General features: G+C 42.9%; 1 protein-coding gene across 2 annotated transcripts; it reads left to right on the top strand.

Annotated features, from left to right (window-relative positions):
* The first annotated feature begins 840 nt into the window (after positions 1 to 840).
* On the top strand, positions 841 to 16386 carry LOC111217155 (protein sprouty homolog 3-like). Of its 2 annotated transcripts, none has more exons than XM_022738898.1 (2): positions 841 to 885; positions 14612 to 16386. In XM_022738898.1, exon 2 carries the CDS (start codon positions 14698 to 14700, stop codon positions 15607 to 15609), a length of 912 nt encoding a protein of 303 aa, XP_022594619.1. In that variant the 5' UTR covers positions 841 to 885; positions 14612 to 14697; the 3' UTR covers positions 15610 to 16386. The 2 variants fall into 2 exon arrangements, with proteins under 2 accessions (XP_022594619.1, XP_022594617.1); XM_022738896.1 differs by lacking the exon at positions 841 to 885 and adding an exon at positions 8212 to 8286.
* Positions 16387 to 16814: the final 428 nt, after the last annotated feature.

Here is a 16814-nt window from a genome sequence, read left to right as displayed (position 1 = left end):
GAGGAGAGGAAACTACAACAGGACGAGAAAAGAAACATTTTCTTTGAGTGGAAAAAAAAAGAAAGAGGAAGACCTTTTAAAAAGTTCTGACTGTGGAAGACTAAGCTGCAGTTTTCCTTTTCATCTTCATTGCTTTTTACACACGTAAATACTACGCTGCTGCAAGTATTTCACATTGCTCCTTCTACTCTGCGAGGAGCTACTTCTCCACCTCTCTCCCCTGCAGCTGAGGACGTTTTCCTTTTTCTGAAAACTGCAGATATAAAAGAGTCAAATGCCAAAACGGTGCCTGTTTTTGACAGGATCTCTACGTCAGAAGCAGCTCTTGCAACTTGAATGTCCCTACAACTTGGACAGAGAGCGCGGAGCCCTTCAATGCAGCGTGCGTGAAGGGGACTGTTTGGTTTTTTTGGGGAGGAGGAGGAGGTGACCTCAGGAGGACACACCGGGATCAGAGTGCTCGTGGAAGAGCTCCGGGAAAAGGAGGAGGAGGAGGGCGCGTCACACTGAGAAAGAGCATCCTCCCAGCCTTCACCCTCCTTACATTCACACATCCTTAAGACCACAAGGCTACAGTAATCTTATAAAATCTGTGGTGGGGTTTAAAAATATTTTAGCAAAATAACCCCTCGCTGTACCATAAAATCAGAAAGTCTTTGATCTTAAAGTAAGATTAAAAACTCACAAAAGTACCTTAAAGCCAAGAGAGAGACATATTCAAGTCATTCAAGGGATATTATAGGAATAGTGTAGAGATTTTTTGTCAGCGGCACACACACTCGCGCACACACACTCGCGCGCACACACACACGCACACACACACACACACGTACACTCAGGACACCCCAGCACGCCGCCGCAGAATGGATCTCCCACCAGTCAGAGGTAAGCATAAATTCATCCTGTCGCCATCCGATCTGCTGATCAACTATTGATGATTTGCGTGACCTTGAAATGAAATCGTTCCATCTGGAATTTTTGATGAAATAAGGAATTATTCAGAAGCTTTTTGAAGCTTTGTAAACAGCCGTTTTTTAATCAAATATCAGTTTCTTTTTTTTTTTTTAAACTTAATATTTTAGGCAGCCATCGTAGAGATTTCACTGCAGAACAACACTTCTACCTTCTGACTTTTAATGGCAATGAGGGTCTTTTTCTGTCCTATAACACTGCAGACGGACAGATATTATGGGGCTCTATTTTTTGCATCTACACCCAGTTTTTTTGTGGCACTGCTACAATTTTTTTTGTTCAGTTTCAGTTAAGTCTTTTGGGTCTTAATGTGACGACAAACTTTTGGTTGCTTTCTTAAACACTGTGGTCAGATCCTCTGGCTTCTCTTCTTGTTAGAACAAAAATATAATCATTAACCGTCTTACAAAATTTACATCAGATGAAGCTGTGAGGGATTTTTGCCCCAAGTCCAAACTCATACGATCTGAACCAGAAACGTGCACAGAACACCGCTCGATTTCCCTATCCACAGACAAAGCAGGTAAATCCAGGTGAAAACGGTAACTCGATGCTGGTTTCACCTCCTGAATCCTTTGCAGCCACACAGTGAACTTGTTGATAAAGAGGTGGAGAGATAATCAGAATCAGGAAGCTGCCTCGGAAATATATTTTCACTATTTTCTCAGTAATGTGACTGGTGTTCATTTCCGTCCTTGCCCTGTTCTCCATCTCTTGACTGTTTGGTGGGGGATCAGTCACATGTTTTAATTAAATCACATAGTTACTCGTCATATTTTATTCCTGAGTGGTTACTAGCCTACAGTTAAATATGTGGATGTGTGTTTGAGCCTGTGGGTGGTTGAAGTGATGGATGTCTGTCTGCAGACATGTTAACTGTAACCTCCTTTGCCCCTGGTGGACAGACTGATTCAAGTCATTTTTTCATTAGTAGTGAAGATGAATTAGTCCTGTTGACAGTTTATTAGTCTGCACAGAAACATGCAGTTTGTGTTTCTACCAACTTTTGGAATAAGTTAGGCGACTTTAAGCACAACGTTAATGAATCCTCCCCAGTGGAAGAGAGGAAATAGTCATATTAACTGACTGTTAGGCTGCGTGTTAACAGCTGTCCCAGTGTGTTTTAGCAGTTTGTGTGTGTGTGTGTGTGTGTGTGTGTGTGTGTGTGTCCATGTGTGTGTAACTGTGATGGGGACATGTGGGGTTGGGATTGATTGTCCTCAAGGTCGGATGCAGAACGTCAATACCCATCTCCGCTGGGGTGGGACTGGAGGGGCGGGTGGATGAGCAAATGATGGGACGGACTGATGGGAGGGAGGAAGAGCGAGAGAGAGAGAGAGAGAAAGAGAAAGTGAATGGGACAAGAGGAGTGGTAACATTAGGAGGAGGGATTGACCAGGGATGGATGGATGGATGGATGAAAGGGAGGGGACAGTATGTGCGGAGTGGAGGAATATGGCGGATAGATGAACGAATGATGAAATGGATGGATGGTTAGATGGATGGAGAGAGGGAGGGGATGAATGGAGATGGGGGGGTTATACCACAGCAGAGGAGCTAATGCACTGTTCTAGTGCACTACACAACCACATAGTTGTGGAAAGAGAGAGAAAAGATTCACAGTAAAACACTTTGTAACAAAGAAAAGAAAGAAAAGAAAGAGCCTGGATGTTCAAGTAAATTTAGTATGAAAAAAACAGTGAAAATGTCAAGCATTATTACTTTAAAGTATATACCGGTCAGTTTTTCTACTCTGTTTCTGGTTGAAAACAACAGTATTTACACCTGAGAACTGGTAAAAGTGACTAACAACCCTGTCTTGTTGTTCTTTGCTACTGCAGAGCAAGTGAGGACTTTTCATTTCCTAACGTCTGCAATGAATCAATAAAAAAAAAAAAACAAGCAAAATAATTTGCAGGATGAGCACGAGCAGCCAGTGTGACGGAGAAGACAAATACATGAGCGCCACCTATGGACGCTCCAAATTTAAAATCAGAGGAAATTCTCACAAACAAGTCGTCAGTGTGCAGCAATTATAGGCTAGTGCTTAGCAGAAAAATATAATAATAAAAAGCAACAATCAAGACAGAGTTCGTGCTTTCTTAAGGTGTAGTTCCCACAAAGGCCATTAGATGTCACAAGAAAAACTATATTGAAGTGAATGGGAAAACCAGTACAAATTAAATTGAGTATTTCCCCATACGAAGTTAGTCCCGACATCTCAGTCATTTATCAAGCAAGGCCAAAGGTCAAAGAGCGTCTTTCACAAACTGAAAGATACGAAAGATACATAGAAATTGTGATTGGAATTTATTTTCTACATTTCCATAAATTTAAGCGATTTAATGATTCCTGGAAAAAAAAAATGAGTGGATTATCAACAACCTTAGTCTTACCATCGGTTTTAGTTTTTGTAGATGAAGACTTTGATTGACAGGTCTCTAGGGCTACAGTTCTAATGTTGCTGCTTGCTTGCCAGTCTCCGCCCCTCTGCCTACATTTGGCTGTCTCATACAATTAGAACGACTGTGGAACAAGATAATCCAACGCGCCTAGCTTTAAAATACGCTCTCAGATGCTACGTTGCCATGTTTTTCTTCAGTCTATGCTTGGCAACAAAGATCCTGCCAAGATTTCCAAAGACTAACACTAACACTATGAACTGCAGCAGCTTAACTGTCATATTGACATGTTAGGCCTCTTGTGGATCCTAGATGACTCACACTCATGTTTGCTCATAATCAACCAACTACCGTACAGGAAGCCTCAATATTTAATAAATCGTGGAAATAAAGAGACAGATGTTAGCGGCAGTATCCAGCATCAATGAAAGGGTTTAAAAAAAAAATGAAACTTTGACAAATGACAAAATGAAGAACAACCGAGAGGTTAACTCACGCTCATCTTAAGTTTCAGTGACTCACATCACTGCTGCCAAACTCTGACCTGGCAGGATGCAGTCTGGTCTTTAAAAGGCTGGTGGGGTTTTTTTTTTTTATCTCCTTGTATAAAAAGTGATAACAACACTGTCGTTTTTCTACCATGAAAGGACCTTAATGGAGAAACTAGTCCTCATGCATCTGACCTTAAGTACAAGTCCTGGATCATTAGGGACATTAAAGAAAAAAGACCCAAGAAGGAGCTCTTCCTCTGTGGTTCAGAGCAAAGACTCCTCTATCACAGAGGATTGGCAACTGCTCCTGAATTATCCCACGTAACCTTTATCCAACGTAACAGCTTTACTTTAAGTGTTGTGGCATTTCCTGGTTGGTCTTTCACCAGATATTTACAGCCCGTTCTTTCTAGGAATTACACTGACTTGACTATTGTACAAAACAAAGTTATTTTCAGTTCAGTTCCAGTTCCTTGCAGGAAGTAGAGTTCTGTTTTCCCCGAAAGATATTTCAGACAGTGGCGGCCTTTGAGAAGTAATTGAAAAGCCATATTGTCTTAATATACATATCAAAAAATTTTTTTTCCATACTTTCACTTTAAATAACTGACAAATGTGCTGATAGAGAGGATGGTGTGAACGTTTTATACTTTGTCAAAAAAGTAAGACAGAGCCGCTGGATGCTCCAAGAGTTTCAAATTTTCATTAGTTCACCTCAGGCCAACAACCACAACTTTTTAGCTTTCGTAACATTAATCAAGTGTTTTTTGTTGCCTAACTGTAACCATGTCCTACACTTTGTGTAGTGTGGAGATATTGCACAAATAATTAAAAAGAAAGGAAATGCTTAATGTGACTGTAACTATGTGCAACTAAACTGCCTCTTCCTCCCCTGCTCTCTCACGCTGTGGCTTGTTTTGACTTTTTCCTTCTTTTCTCATCCCTCTCTCTACATCTAGCTCCACTGCTTGTATTTTTACCATTATTAGTATCACCATCCCTCACTCATTCACTGCCCCTTTCTTTCCTGTCCAACCACCCCCACCACCCCCCTGCCTGGACTTGCTGGTCTGCAGTGTCTATTTCAGTCTTTCCGTTGGGGTCAGATTTGGCACATCCGGTATCTCATCCAGTTTATTGTCATTCAATCCTGCTGTGCTCCCGGAGGGCATCAGGAGGAAGGCCCCTGGGTCTTAGTGCCTGACGGACCTCATGCGCAGTCATACACCCAGAAAAGCTGGCACTACTGTAGTCGAACGTTTTGACCTTATGAATCTGCTAACTTTATTCTATTTTTCTTTGACTTGACTGGATTTTTTATTGATTTCATGTGCTGTTCTATCATATTTTATACTGAAGAGGTCTTCACAGGCCCACTCTGTTGCTATTAACCCAGACCCGACCTGGGTCCTGAGTCAGGTCTGGTCCAAATTCGAGTCAATCTAACTGGGTCCGGTTGGTCCTGTCTATTTGCCATGTATCTTCAGTTTGGGTCCAAAACACTGCAGCTCTATTACCATAATGTTTAACTTCATTATTTAGAAGTATTTTGCTAACTTTAAACAGTACGCCTTTTCCAACCCTACTGCCACAAGAAGACATTGATAGTCGATGATTCTGCAGAAAACCCAAATTACAATCAGTGGCAACATTTTTTATTCCCACCCTTTGCTGACGTTTTAAAAACACCTGCTTTTGCAAAATCTGTTACCTAGGTTATGGTTAGCAATTAGGGAAAGATGGTGGTCATGGCAAATATGTTTTATGGAAAACCAAACCACTTGGTGAAGGACAGGGAAAGATCGTGGTTACAGTTACTTAAGAGTTGAACATTGACCGGAGAGAAACTACTTCCTGCCTTGCTACACATAGGTAACACTAACATCTGCATTGACACTGAATGTCAGCACTGAACATAAACTGTGAGATGGACTGATATGAACAAAAATCCTTGGATTACTGTGCTGGTTTACTCGGGTACATTTATCTGACTGCTGCAGAGGAGCCTGCTGATGTTTGTGCAACGAGCTTAACGGTACCTGAGGACAAACTTGTTGCGTTGCTACAGGGTCAAAGAATACAGGTCCAAGAGATAAAGAACATGACTGTGAAGTATTCTATAAAGGCATTTGTTGGATGCTGAGCTCAACAAATCCGGGTATTTTACCAACTTGGAACCAGATCTACAATGGAAGCAGCTATCAGCACCCATCCCTACCCATAATAAGGTTTGCAGAAATGTTTAAACATACGCTTTGGAGAAGCATAACCACAACTGCATAGACATCACCCAGTTTCTCACGAGCCCTCTCCTGAAATCTGGGCTACCAGGTTAGAGATTCGTCATAACACCTGACAAAACTGTGAGTGTAACGTGTAAATAAGACGGCTCTACAGGGAGACAGGGCTGTGTCCACCACTGAGGACTGGGGAGGTCTGGAGTTGATGGAAGGCGTGTGTTTTGTTTCAAAGTTGTTACGCTCACTGGCAAAGTGAATGCAGAGAGATTAAATTAATATTGATCGTCTCGGCTGAAAAACAAGCAAATTTCCCAAAATGTGTTGCTTTAAACTTTTTAGGGTTATTTATTTACTGCAATAGTCGCTGCTGAGCAGCACATGCAAAGTGTTCTCCTCAAAGATAATGTTTGATGCTTTGGAGAGAGAAAGTGGCACAGAAACGACACAGGACAAAAAAAAAAAAAAAAAGGAGAGAAGAGAAATAAGTTAGAAGAGTGAAAGACAGGAAGCAGGGAATGGATGAAAGGGGAGAGCGGAGGGAGGTGGTGAAGGTGATATGAAGGGAGGAGAGGAGGCGAGAGGATGGGGGAGAAACGAGAGGAAGAGAGGAGAGGGAGGCAGGAAAGAAGAGGAGAGGTGAGGGCAACCCCTCCTCAATCCAAGGCGAAAGGTCACTGCAGTCGGTTTTAAAATAGCCCGAAACCATGATGTCATCTGTGAGAGGCGCAGCTATGCTCCGTCCGTTAAACTCCATCGACCATCAGCAGGTCGAGTCCAGGCTCAGCGGAAGTCAGAGAGTCAGCGGAAAGACGAGGGATCAGCACAGTTCAGAAGTTTCTCTTTCCTTCTGACATCTGAATCAGTCGGTTTTTAACCTACAACTTTACAGATTTACTCTTCAACTTTTACATGACGACCAGGAGTTTGGGGATTTTTACATTTTCTACAAACCAGCTCTTTTATTGAACAGGATATAATTAGTTGCAGAATTTAAAATATTAATAAAGATTGACACCTGATTCAATTTTCAAATCAATTTGTTTTCCACATTCATATTCAATGGAGGGAGTTGAGTATGAAATACCTACTGATCGTACATTCAACTTTAAGTTTCTCTTGTCAACAAATCCCATGAAAACATCAAAAACAAAAAAATGCATATTTCAATATAAAAGTCTTAAAATACCTAAAAATGCATCTAATGTGTGTAATTCTTGGCATACATTGTTCAAATAGGATTAAATTTGCAGGGGACTATATTCCATGGCGGATTAATACACAAGTAGTCGCTAACTGAAGGTTTTGTGGGGGAAGTTTAACCGCATGTGACCTTTCTATGGACTCTGACCATACACTAAAGAACATAATCTGCTATCGTATGTTAGAGAAGTAGAGCTTCGGAGGCTGATCTGTGTGTATGTGCACAGACCATCAATGATGCATCAGCTGAGATTCCCACGGGAGGCGTTCTCCTGCTGATCCACAGTCATTTTTTTTTGGTTAAAAAGGAGTTTAAGTGAGTCGTCTACCAAATTAGTTGTACTTGGTAATAGTGTTGACCATTTTTTGAAAGCACTGTAGAATCTTTGATTTCTAGATTCTTGGCACCAATTGCTTCAACATTCTTCCTGCACACTGAGAAAATCAACTTGCAAAGTTAAAAGTTGCTTTATAATGTAATCCATTACGGCGAACACTCTTTCGACTCCAAGTTTCTGCCAACTTCACAATATTTTTGTGACTTACTACCATTCTTAAAACCTGCGTAGTTGTGCGTTCAAGGACGACCCCCAAGCAAGGAGATGAGCGATAAGCCCAGCAGTTGTGGATGTCCAAAAAAGATTTTAAATCTCATTGAAAGTGATAAAGATAAGTACGATGCAGCTGCTAATAAACGATCCTAAATGAAAACAACAACATTCATAACATGTACATGCACAGGTACGTTTCTGTTTGACTGCTGATGCTTTGGCGTCACTCGTTTCTTCACACTGGTCACCTTGTTTGTGTGCTTGTTTATAAAAAGCAGAAGAGGTTAGTATTCGCTAGAAAAGCCACAACAGCTGAAGAAGATAAAGGAAGTGCGCCACAAAAATAAATTCAAACTTCATCTTCAAATTAGAGGGAAACCAGTTCGGACGTCTTCAACCATGCTAACAGCTCTGTGAAGCCCAGGAGAGGGTGAGATTAAGACTTTTAAATATTTATAACGCATTTTCACTCAAGGCAACACATCAGCTGAAGCCTGGCAGTGGAGCTGTGGGTTGGGCAGCAGAAACAAAGTGTATATACTGTGTGTGTGTTTTTGTGGAAAAGAGCGCTGGAGCAGGAGTGTGTGTGTGTGTGTGTGTGTGTGTGTGTGTGTGTGTGTGTGTGTGTGTGTGTGTGTGTGTGTGTGTGTCCGTGTCCGTTCCAGGGCAGGGGTTCAGTCATTACTGATACTCCCCCAGCACAGAGGTCCATCCTCAGGTTACCACTGACGGTCTCTCGAAACACCAGCTCTCTGTGACTGTTTTTCACTGTTTTTCAGTTTAGTTTTGTTTCACTCATTTTTACGTCTTAGAATTCTAGCATCTTAAGAGGAACCGAATTGAAGAAGTCAAAAGATAGCTTGAGCAATTTGATAACATCTGCCTTCCAGCTTCCCCTTCTTCGCATTTCCTGTCGTTCCAGCACAATGACACTTTGTTCTTTAAAATGCGACGATGCTGTCGAGCATCAGCTTCAGAAAGAGAGAGACGGAGAGAGGAAGAGATGCTTCTCATCATCTTCCCTCTCTCCTCTGAGCCAGATGGATTATCTACTAAATAAAACAACCATTGTGCTGACGGCCATGACAGTTCAGTGTTTGCCATGAACCTGCATCGAGTTTCCCCCTGAACCACCATCACATTAGTGGGAACATCAATGATGGGGAAAGATGAAAGTTTAGATTCTATTGATTTGGCCGACAAAAAAAAATGACCAGAAGACGTGAGCATTTAATTAAAAGTGCCAAATTTCATTTTCTGAAGTGAGATTTTGCCAATAAATAAGGCACATATAAAAACAATTAGATTGATAATTGAATAGCAGGACTCTAAGTTTTATTTCTATTTCCTCATATGGGTAAAAATTGTTGTAGTAACTCAGCAGCAGAGTCTTTACATGCACATTTCTTAGTGATTGGTGATTCTATAGTGATTACAGATGATTTTAATCAGGCAAAACAGTGACTGCTGTTGTTTGCACCTCCCATCCATTTACTGGACGTTGTGTCCATGGAAACCATGTTTGGGAATTCAGGTACCCAGAATCCCCACAATCACATACACACACAGTAACACACATGTGACACATAAAAAAAAACAACACAGCCCTGAGCTCCACTTGTAACTTGAGAGGGGAGGGCGCTGCCTCTCACACACATATACACACACACACACACACACACACACACACACATACACACACACACACACACACACACACACACAGGTCTCATCTTAGCTGTTGTTACCAGAGAATTGATAACAGACAATCCCCACTCCTCAGAACAGCCAATCAGTGCAGCCGATACAGTTCATGTGATGCTAATACAGGACCATTGAGACATTGATTCTGTTTCCACCTGCGTCTGTTGGTTTGTATGTTTGAGTTATGCAAAAAGTACTGAACCGATTTGCACCGAACTTGGTGGAGGGATGAGGCATGGGTCAGTGAGGAACCCATTAAAATTTGGGGCAGATCCAAATAATTGACTGTGAATTTGACTTTTTTTCTCTGAAGTCTGGTGTATGTTGTTTGACATTGGCCTTGGTGGAGGTCTGCGCTCTCCGAGTGCCCTTGCAACTAATGATTATTTTAAAAATGGATTGATTCGACCCTTCTTTTTTGGATTAATCTATTCATCAATTACCTACAAAATGTCAAAAGAAAAATGAGTTTTTTAATAAAACCACCCAGTACAAGTTCAAAGCAAAGAGATAAAATATAAAACAGATAAAAGAATGAAACTATTACATTTAGATAAGTGAAACCAGACTATCAACAAGTGTAAAACTGTTGTTCTTTAAGTTAATAATAATCAATTAATCAAGTAACTGCCAATTCGTTTAACCCTAGTTCATTTTGCACAAATGTAGACTTGAAGTTGAACTTGACGGGACGCTCCACCACATTTTTCCATCCTAGGTGCCACAGTCTCTAACTTTTTGACATGACTTGCAGTATTTGTGTTGCTTTGGCTCAACCAGTAAATAAAAATGAGGTCATGGAAATGGACGGCAGGCCTCTTCTTTTTAACAATTAGATGGCCTGATAGGCGGGCAGAGTATGAGCGAGCCGTGGCCACCGCTCTCCCTGATGAGATTAGTCACCAGGACTTCTCCTCTCTCCTCCGACTAATTTGAAAATGCATCCTCATCTAAACCAACCTGGGCCTCCTTATCTGCTGCTTTATGGCTGGAGGGCGGGGTCCGAGAGGAAGATACAGGCAGGCTGCAGGGTACAGCACTTTTATGCTCAGGCTGCCACAGATTGCTCAAAAGTCTCTTGTTCAAAAGCCCGGAGGACAGGAAGAGTTTCTTTTGTTTTTGTTTTATTTTTGTTTTTAGAGTCCAGCGTGTTAATCACCTCTCCTTCCTTCCCTCCCTGTGATGGATTGCCGTTCTTGTGTTTCATTCACCTCCCCCACACCTACTTCTGGTTGCTCCTCTCTTATCGCTTTTGCTCTGCATTTTCCAGAGGCCACTTGTCTTTTCTTACTTCCTGTATTTAACCGTTTAGCTGTACATAACAGGGCAATAACACAATGTGATTTATTTCACTTTGTTTTCTTTTTTCTGCTCAGCCACGGCTGCTCATGAAAACTATCCAGTTCCTGCTTCTCCTTTTTCTGTCATTGCAATGTTTGTTTATCAATTAACAGCAACAGCATAAAAGAAAATTGATCAAAGTGTCTCAGTTCATCGGTGCAGGACTTGATTAGGCGCTGGAACATACTTCTCTGGTGCATGGCTACACATCTGGCTAGAACATGAGCATGTTGTTCTTGTTTAAAGATCAGATCAACCAATCAGCTTGTTTGCACACACATTGTTGAGAGTTGTGAAGTTTGGCTTGGCTCCTGTGCGAGACTCCTGCCACCTCGTGCAGCTCTGCAGAATAATAATTCCTGCTTAAAAAGGTACAAAAAAACCTTGTCGTTTAGGGCTGGGAATCCAACTTCGATACTTTTATGGACAGACTAGATTAGTTTGATAGTGCCGGGGATCGAAAAATACCTTGTCATTCGATACCCAATTTCGATACTTGAGGAGTAAATGAGTAAATCTCATCAGCGTCAGTGAGCCAGTAAGCATGCAGCATGCTTGGACCAGGATCTAATAATGCTGGTGATTGGCTGTTCAATAATACGAACACTGATGCTGTACGACGATACGACAAGCGCCTTGGTGGACGGATACCGAAGCCTTATTGATCACGGCCCATCCATTCACCCATCCTCCTTAACAGAAGGTGGCAGTAATGAATCGCCTTGTTATCAGATGACCAACATTCGACTAAAACACAAGGTGTTGGGGCAGTTCAGTGTAGGTGATAACTGTAAAGAATCTGAAAACTTTTGGTTCGTTTACCGTGTTTTTTTTTTTTTTCCCCAAATGAGTCTTGAACCACATGGATGTGAACTCAGGACCCCCCCCCCCCTCCTCCCCTCCTCCCTCACCTTCTTCCTCTATCTAATCTCTGATCTGAGCTGCTTTGAATGCATTTCCATTTGGCCTCATTACTCTCCGACAGGACCGGCCCCCATGTGAGAAGCGAGCCAGCCATCTCTTCCCCTCGGCCACTTGGCAAGACTGCCCTTTCTCTGAGTGTGTGGCTGAATGTGTATAGTGTGTGTGTGTGTGTGTGTGCGTGTGTGTGTATGTGTGTGTGTACAGTATAGTGCATGTTGAATAGGGAGGTTTTGTACTGTCTTTATCATGCAGACACACACACACACACAGAAACACACATTTTCCTTCCAACATGGGTCACAAATATCAAGCTGTCATTTTCATTCAGGACCCATCTGATGTCTGAACAGTGTCACATCAGCTGCATATTCCTGTAGATTAGACCCTTTCATGGAGCCTTAATTTAGTCTATTTTCTCATGCATTTAGAAGCAAATTTATATTTCCCTTTTAAGTATTTAGTTGCAGCTTTACAATGAGTACACATCACACTACACGCTACCCAACCCAAACATAATTGTTCATTTTAAACATATTGTGGATATGCTGTTTATCTATTTTTGTATGTTTATGAATTTGGCAAACATGTTTTTTTATTAAGTCAGTTTCGCCACTGAGTTACGTCGTAATGATTAAATATAGAGTCAATAGAAATGCATGAAACAATGAAAGTGGACACACATTCACTCTGTGTCTGAAGCAAAGATGCATTCACAAGCTTTAAATCTAAGTAAGAAGTTTGGATGTAACAAAAGCCTGGAAGGTGGAAGATAACTGCCACGGTTTGTGAGGATTGACTTCATAGGTAGAGTCGCACAATGATAACGTCTTTTTAAGAAACATCTAAATCCACTTTGAACCAGGAACTGCAGGAAGAAAAAAAAAAAAAAAAAAGATGTAGTACTGATTGTATCCTGAAAGGATTGTTTGAGAGCTCGAAGATAAATTTTACTGCTCATCTTTATCACTTACAGAAGTCAGAAAACCCAATTTGGTCACATGGCAGGAAGTCTGGGTGGAGCAGTGATGGGATGAGAAAGCGAAATTCACCACATTAAGTGTGAATGACCAGTGTGCCCACAAACACATCCCTTTTAAAAAAAAAGGATCAGCTCAGCCAATTTACAGAAAGATGTATTTTTCTTCTTCGTCTCAGGAGTGTGAGCGTGTAGATACTTTCATTTTAAAGCACTAATGTTTTGAGAGACTGTATCGTGTGACTTCAGCTGCAGGTTCATTAGTTATGCTCAAAATATTTCAAAAGCTCAACAGCTGGAAACGAGCAGCATCTTTCCCAGTTACACACACAAACACACACACACACACACACACACACACACACACACACACACACACCTCTTTGCCAGGAAGTGGTTCCAATGAAAACAAAAAAACTTTATAGGCAGATATTGTGGCGCCTAAAGAAACTGCATCATATAAAGCATCTCTGCACTAGACTCAGCTTTTAGCTGTGGTTGCTGCTTAGTTGGAACCACAAACCAAAACTCTGTGTACTTTATATTTATCAGCCCGTTTTTCTAAAATAAGAGATCTCCTCAATGAGATTTCTCTGAAAGTGTCTGATCCATCTACTTGAACAGTCTTGTAAAGCCTAGCAGGTAAACTTAAAGCTCTAACCCTTCCACTGGAAACATGTCTGTCGATTCCTCAACAAAATCTTTCGCAGAATTAAACCTGAGACTTTAATTTCCCCTCTATATTCTCTGTGACTGTGTGGCCGCGCTGCCAGCCTCTCTGCCTGCAGGTGGGTTTCCTCCGTGGCAGCAGCAGCTGTGCTCAACAGATGCTAAATTACAGTGTGGACCTCATGGTTGTATCTCTCTGGCTCTGGCAGGCTAATAATAGCGTTAGCTTGAGCAGTGGAGAACCTCAGCAGTCATGATGACATGGCTGACGGTTGTGTGGAAGCTCTGCTGCCAAAACCCTTCTCTGATCAAGTGCTGCTTAAATATCTGGAGAGAAATAAGTAGGCTACTGTTTGTTGAGTGTAAAGCAATGTTCCCTCTCTGCCAATAATTGAGGCTAAATAACCAATTTTTGTTTGCTTTTTAATCATAATTTATTTTTGTATTCACACAGGGATTTTCTTGCTCCATATCACAAAATAACCGTAATTACAATTAATTGTAACACCATAACAAAGAGTTGACACAAATCAATGACTCAGTGATTATTTGGTCAAATGCTACAATTTATGAATTTCAGTACTTTTGTTCGTTATGATTTCTGAAAAATCTGATTGAAGAAAACTGAAGTAAAATTCGAAGTAACAGACTTCTTTGATCAGTGTTTATGTGCTGGATTCCCAGAACTCTTCTGTCAATCAAACTACAGGCAGGACTATAATTTCTTCCTTGGGTTTCCTGCTAATGCAGTTCAAGTTTCTTGCTCGTGTTCTTTTCTGTCTAGTCATTGTGGGTTCAGTTCACATGCTAACTAGCTAAAAGACCAAAGACAAAACACATCAGTTCCTTTGCACAAGAGGATGTGTTCAGAACATCGAACGGAGAACATAGTATGTGAATTAAAAGCACTTATGTAAATGCGCGCACACGCCTTTATATGAAAATAGGCTTGAACAATATCCACCCCCCCCCCTAAAAAAAATATATGATTATTTTGGCAAATATTGCGATCGCAGCATGTGTCACGATTTTATTGGAATGACTAGTTGCATTAAAATGAATAAATATAAATGTTTGAATCATTGACGGTTTATTTCAACATCACTAACAACTGTCACTTCCTTTGTCTGTGTGTTTGCAGGTTTATCTGATGTGCCGTGAGTGTTGGGAGCGTCTTGCCCCAACCCTGGCCTGCAGCCCTGGTGCCGCGCGGCCTGGCTCACCAGGATGGACCCTGCTCATTCCTTTAGGATGGAGCTGGACGGGCTGGACCTCCAGCAGGTCCCAGTGCTGTCGCTCGACCAGATACGTGCCATCCGGGCCAACAATGACTATGTGGAGAGGCCCGTGGCGCTGGAACCGGCGTCCCAGTCCGGATTTTTTTATCCCCATGACGACCGTTACCCTCATGGAGTATACACCCATCACCCGCAGCCCCCCTTCCACTCTGCCCTGCCGCGCAGCCAAAGTCAGCAGCAGCACACTCACCTGTCCCACCTGAGCCGTTCCAGTACCATAAGCTCCTCCATTTCTCGGACCAGTGCCACGTCAGACCAGCGGCTACTGGCAGGTTTGACGCCGTCTCACTCTGGGCTAACTTCAGTGATCCGCTCTCAACCTAAAGGAGAACTCAAGCCCGACACTTCCTTTGGTAAAGGCCTGACAGAGGACGAGGCCGAGCTGGGCCGTCATATGTTCATCTGTGAGCGGTGTGGTCGCTGTAAGTGCCAAGAGTGCTGCACCCCCCGCCGCCTGCCTTCCTGCTGGGCCTGTGGACAGCGCTGTCTGTGCTCCGCCGAGAGCGCCGTGGAATACGGCACCTGCTTGTGCTGCGTTAAAGGCTTATTCTATCACTGCTCCGCCCAGGACGACGATGATAACTGCGCTGACCAGCCGTGCTCCTGCGCTCCAGCCCACGCCTGTGCCCGCTGGGGCACAATGGGGCTGCTGGCGCTCTGCCTGCCTTGCCTTTGTTGCTACCCTCCTGCCAGGCTGTGCCTTGCCCTGTGCCAGTGCGCCCACGATCGGGCCACGCGCCCCGGCTGCAGGTGCAGCAACACCAACACTGTGTGCCGCAAGATTTCCGCCTCCAACCCTAACCCCTCGCTCCGCAGCAAAGCTCTGGAGAAGCCGTTATGACAGGCTTGGATGGGGGCCAGGTGAAACAGTTTCCCCTCAGCCGTGGCCAAAGCAACACTTTCGCCAATCAGTGCCACAGCTGACGTTGTGACAACAATGCCATTGTGACCCCAATGCCATTGTGACCCACCTACCTACATATGACAAGCCAACCAACCAACCAACCAACCAACCAACCAACCATGAAGTGTTGTTCACCTAACGTACCTTGAATTTACTTCTTCTCCAGCTCAGGAGGGACCAAAGCTTTACTGTGCCTGTTCACGTTGGAGACTTCATGCCTAAACAACAAAAACTCATCCTGAAGGAAGAAGCTGTCGTGCTTTGCTGGACTGCCCTTCAACCTTAACCAAGACGTCCACACAGAAATCACCTCTCTCTTCATTCCGTGGTGTCACATGGTCGTCTTAAAATCTATTTATTTATTGTTGATCCTCCTTCCTCCTCAACCTTTGCGAACAGAACGCACAGAAGCGGGTGATGGACCAAATCATGGAGGGAAAGACGCCTTATTGTGGTGACGTGTACGGTCTACGCCATTGGGAGTTTCTGTCCTCTTGAAAGAGAGGATCATAAGAAGCATGAGAGACTGAGATCACAGTGACATTCAGCAAACTCCACAAAAGGCTGAAGGTGAATGAATAAAGAAACCAATGTTATGTCGCGGCGAATATCTGACTGGGACTCGGAGCAAAGCACCAAGGCATAAAGTGAGAACAAAAACACTTGTAACACACCTGTGACAACAGTTTGACACCAAAAAAAAAAAAAAGGGACCATGCACTGTAAGAACTGTGTGAACTTCAATGCTATTAAGCTCATTTGTAAAGGAAAAGCACTGTGAGGTAGATGGACAATGTTTTCCTCAGCAGCCAAGAGCTGAATGGGGATTATTTAACCGGAGGGAGGGTGCATCCATTGTGACTAGGCAGCGTGTGTGTGTGTGTGTGTGTGTATGTGTGTGTGTGTATGTGTGTGTGTCCTCCCACTGTACAACCTGTGTATGTAGAGCGTGTGTGTATGTTGTTTTGTCAGCAGCAGAAGCCTCCCTTGTCTTATTTTTAGCAGTGCCGCTTCAGTGGAGATCTTTGGGGGGTCTGGTCGGGTTTCCTCCTGAAGTCAGTCTGTCGCCAACCTCCCTCCTCTCGCCGGCCTCCTTCACTGGCCCCCACCTCCATCCTTCTCTCCCTCCCATCCTCAAATCA

This window comes from Seriola dumerili, unplaced genomic scaffold (genome assembly GCF_002260705.1).
Source record: "Seriola dumerili isolate Sdu_G_001 unplaced genomic scaffold, Sdu_1.0 BDQW01000040.1, whole genome shotgun sequence".
NCBI classification, from domain to species: domain Eukaryota; kingdom Metazoa; phylum Chordata; class Actinopteri; order Carangiformes; family Carangidae; genus Seriola; species Seriola dumerili.
Note: the sequence above shows the minus strand (reverse complement) of the source record. Positions and strands in the feature narration are given on the sequence as shown.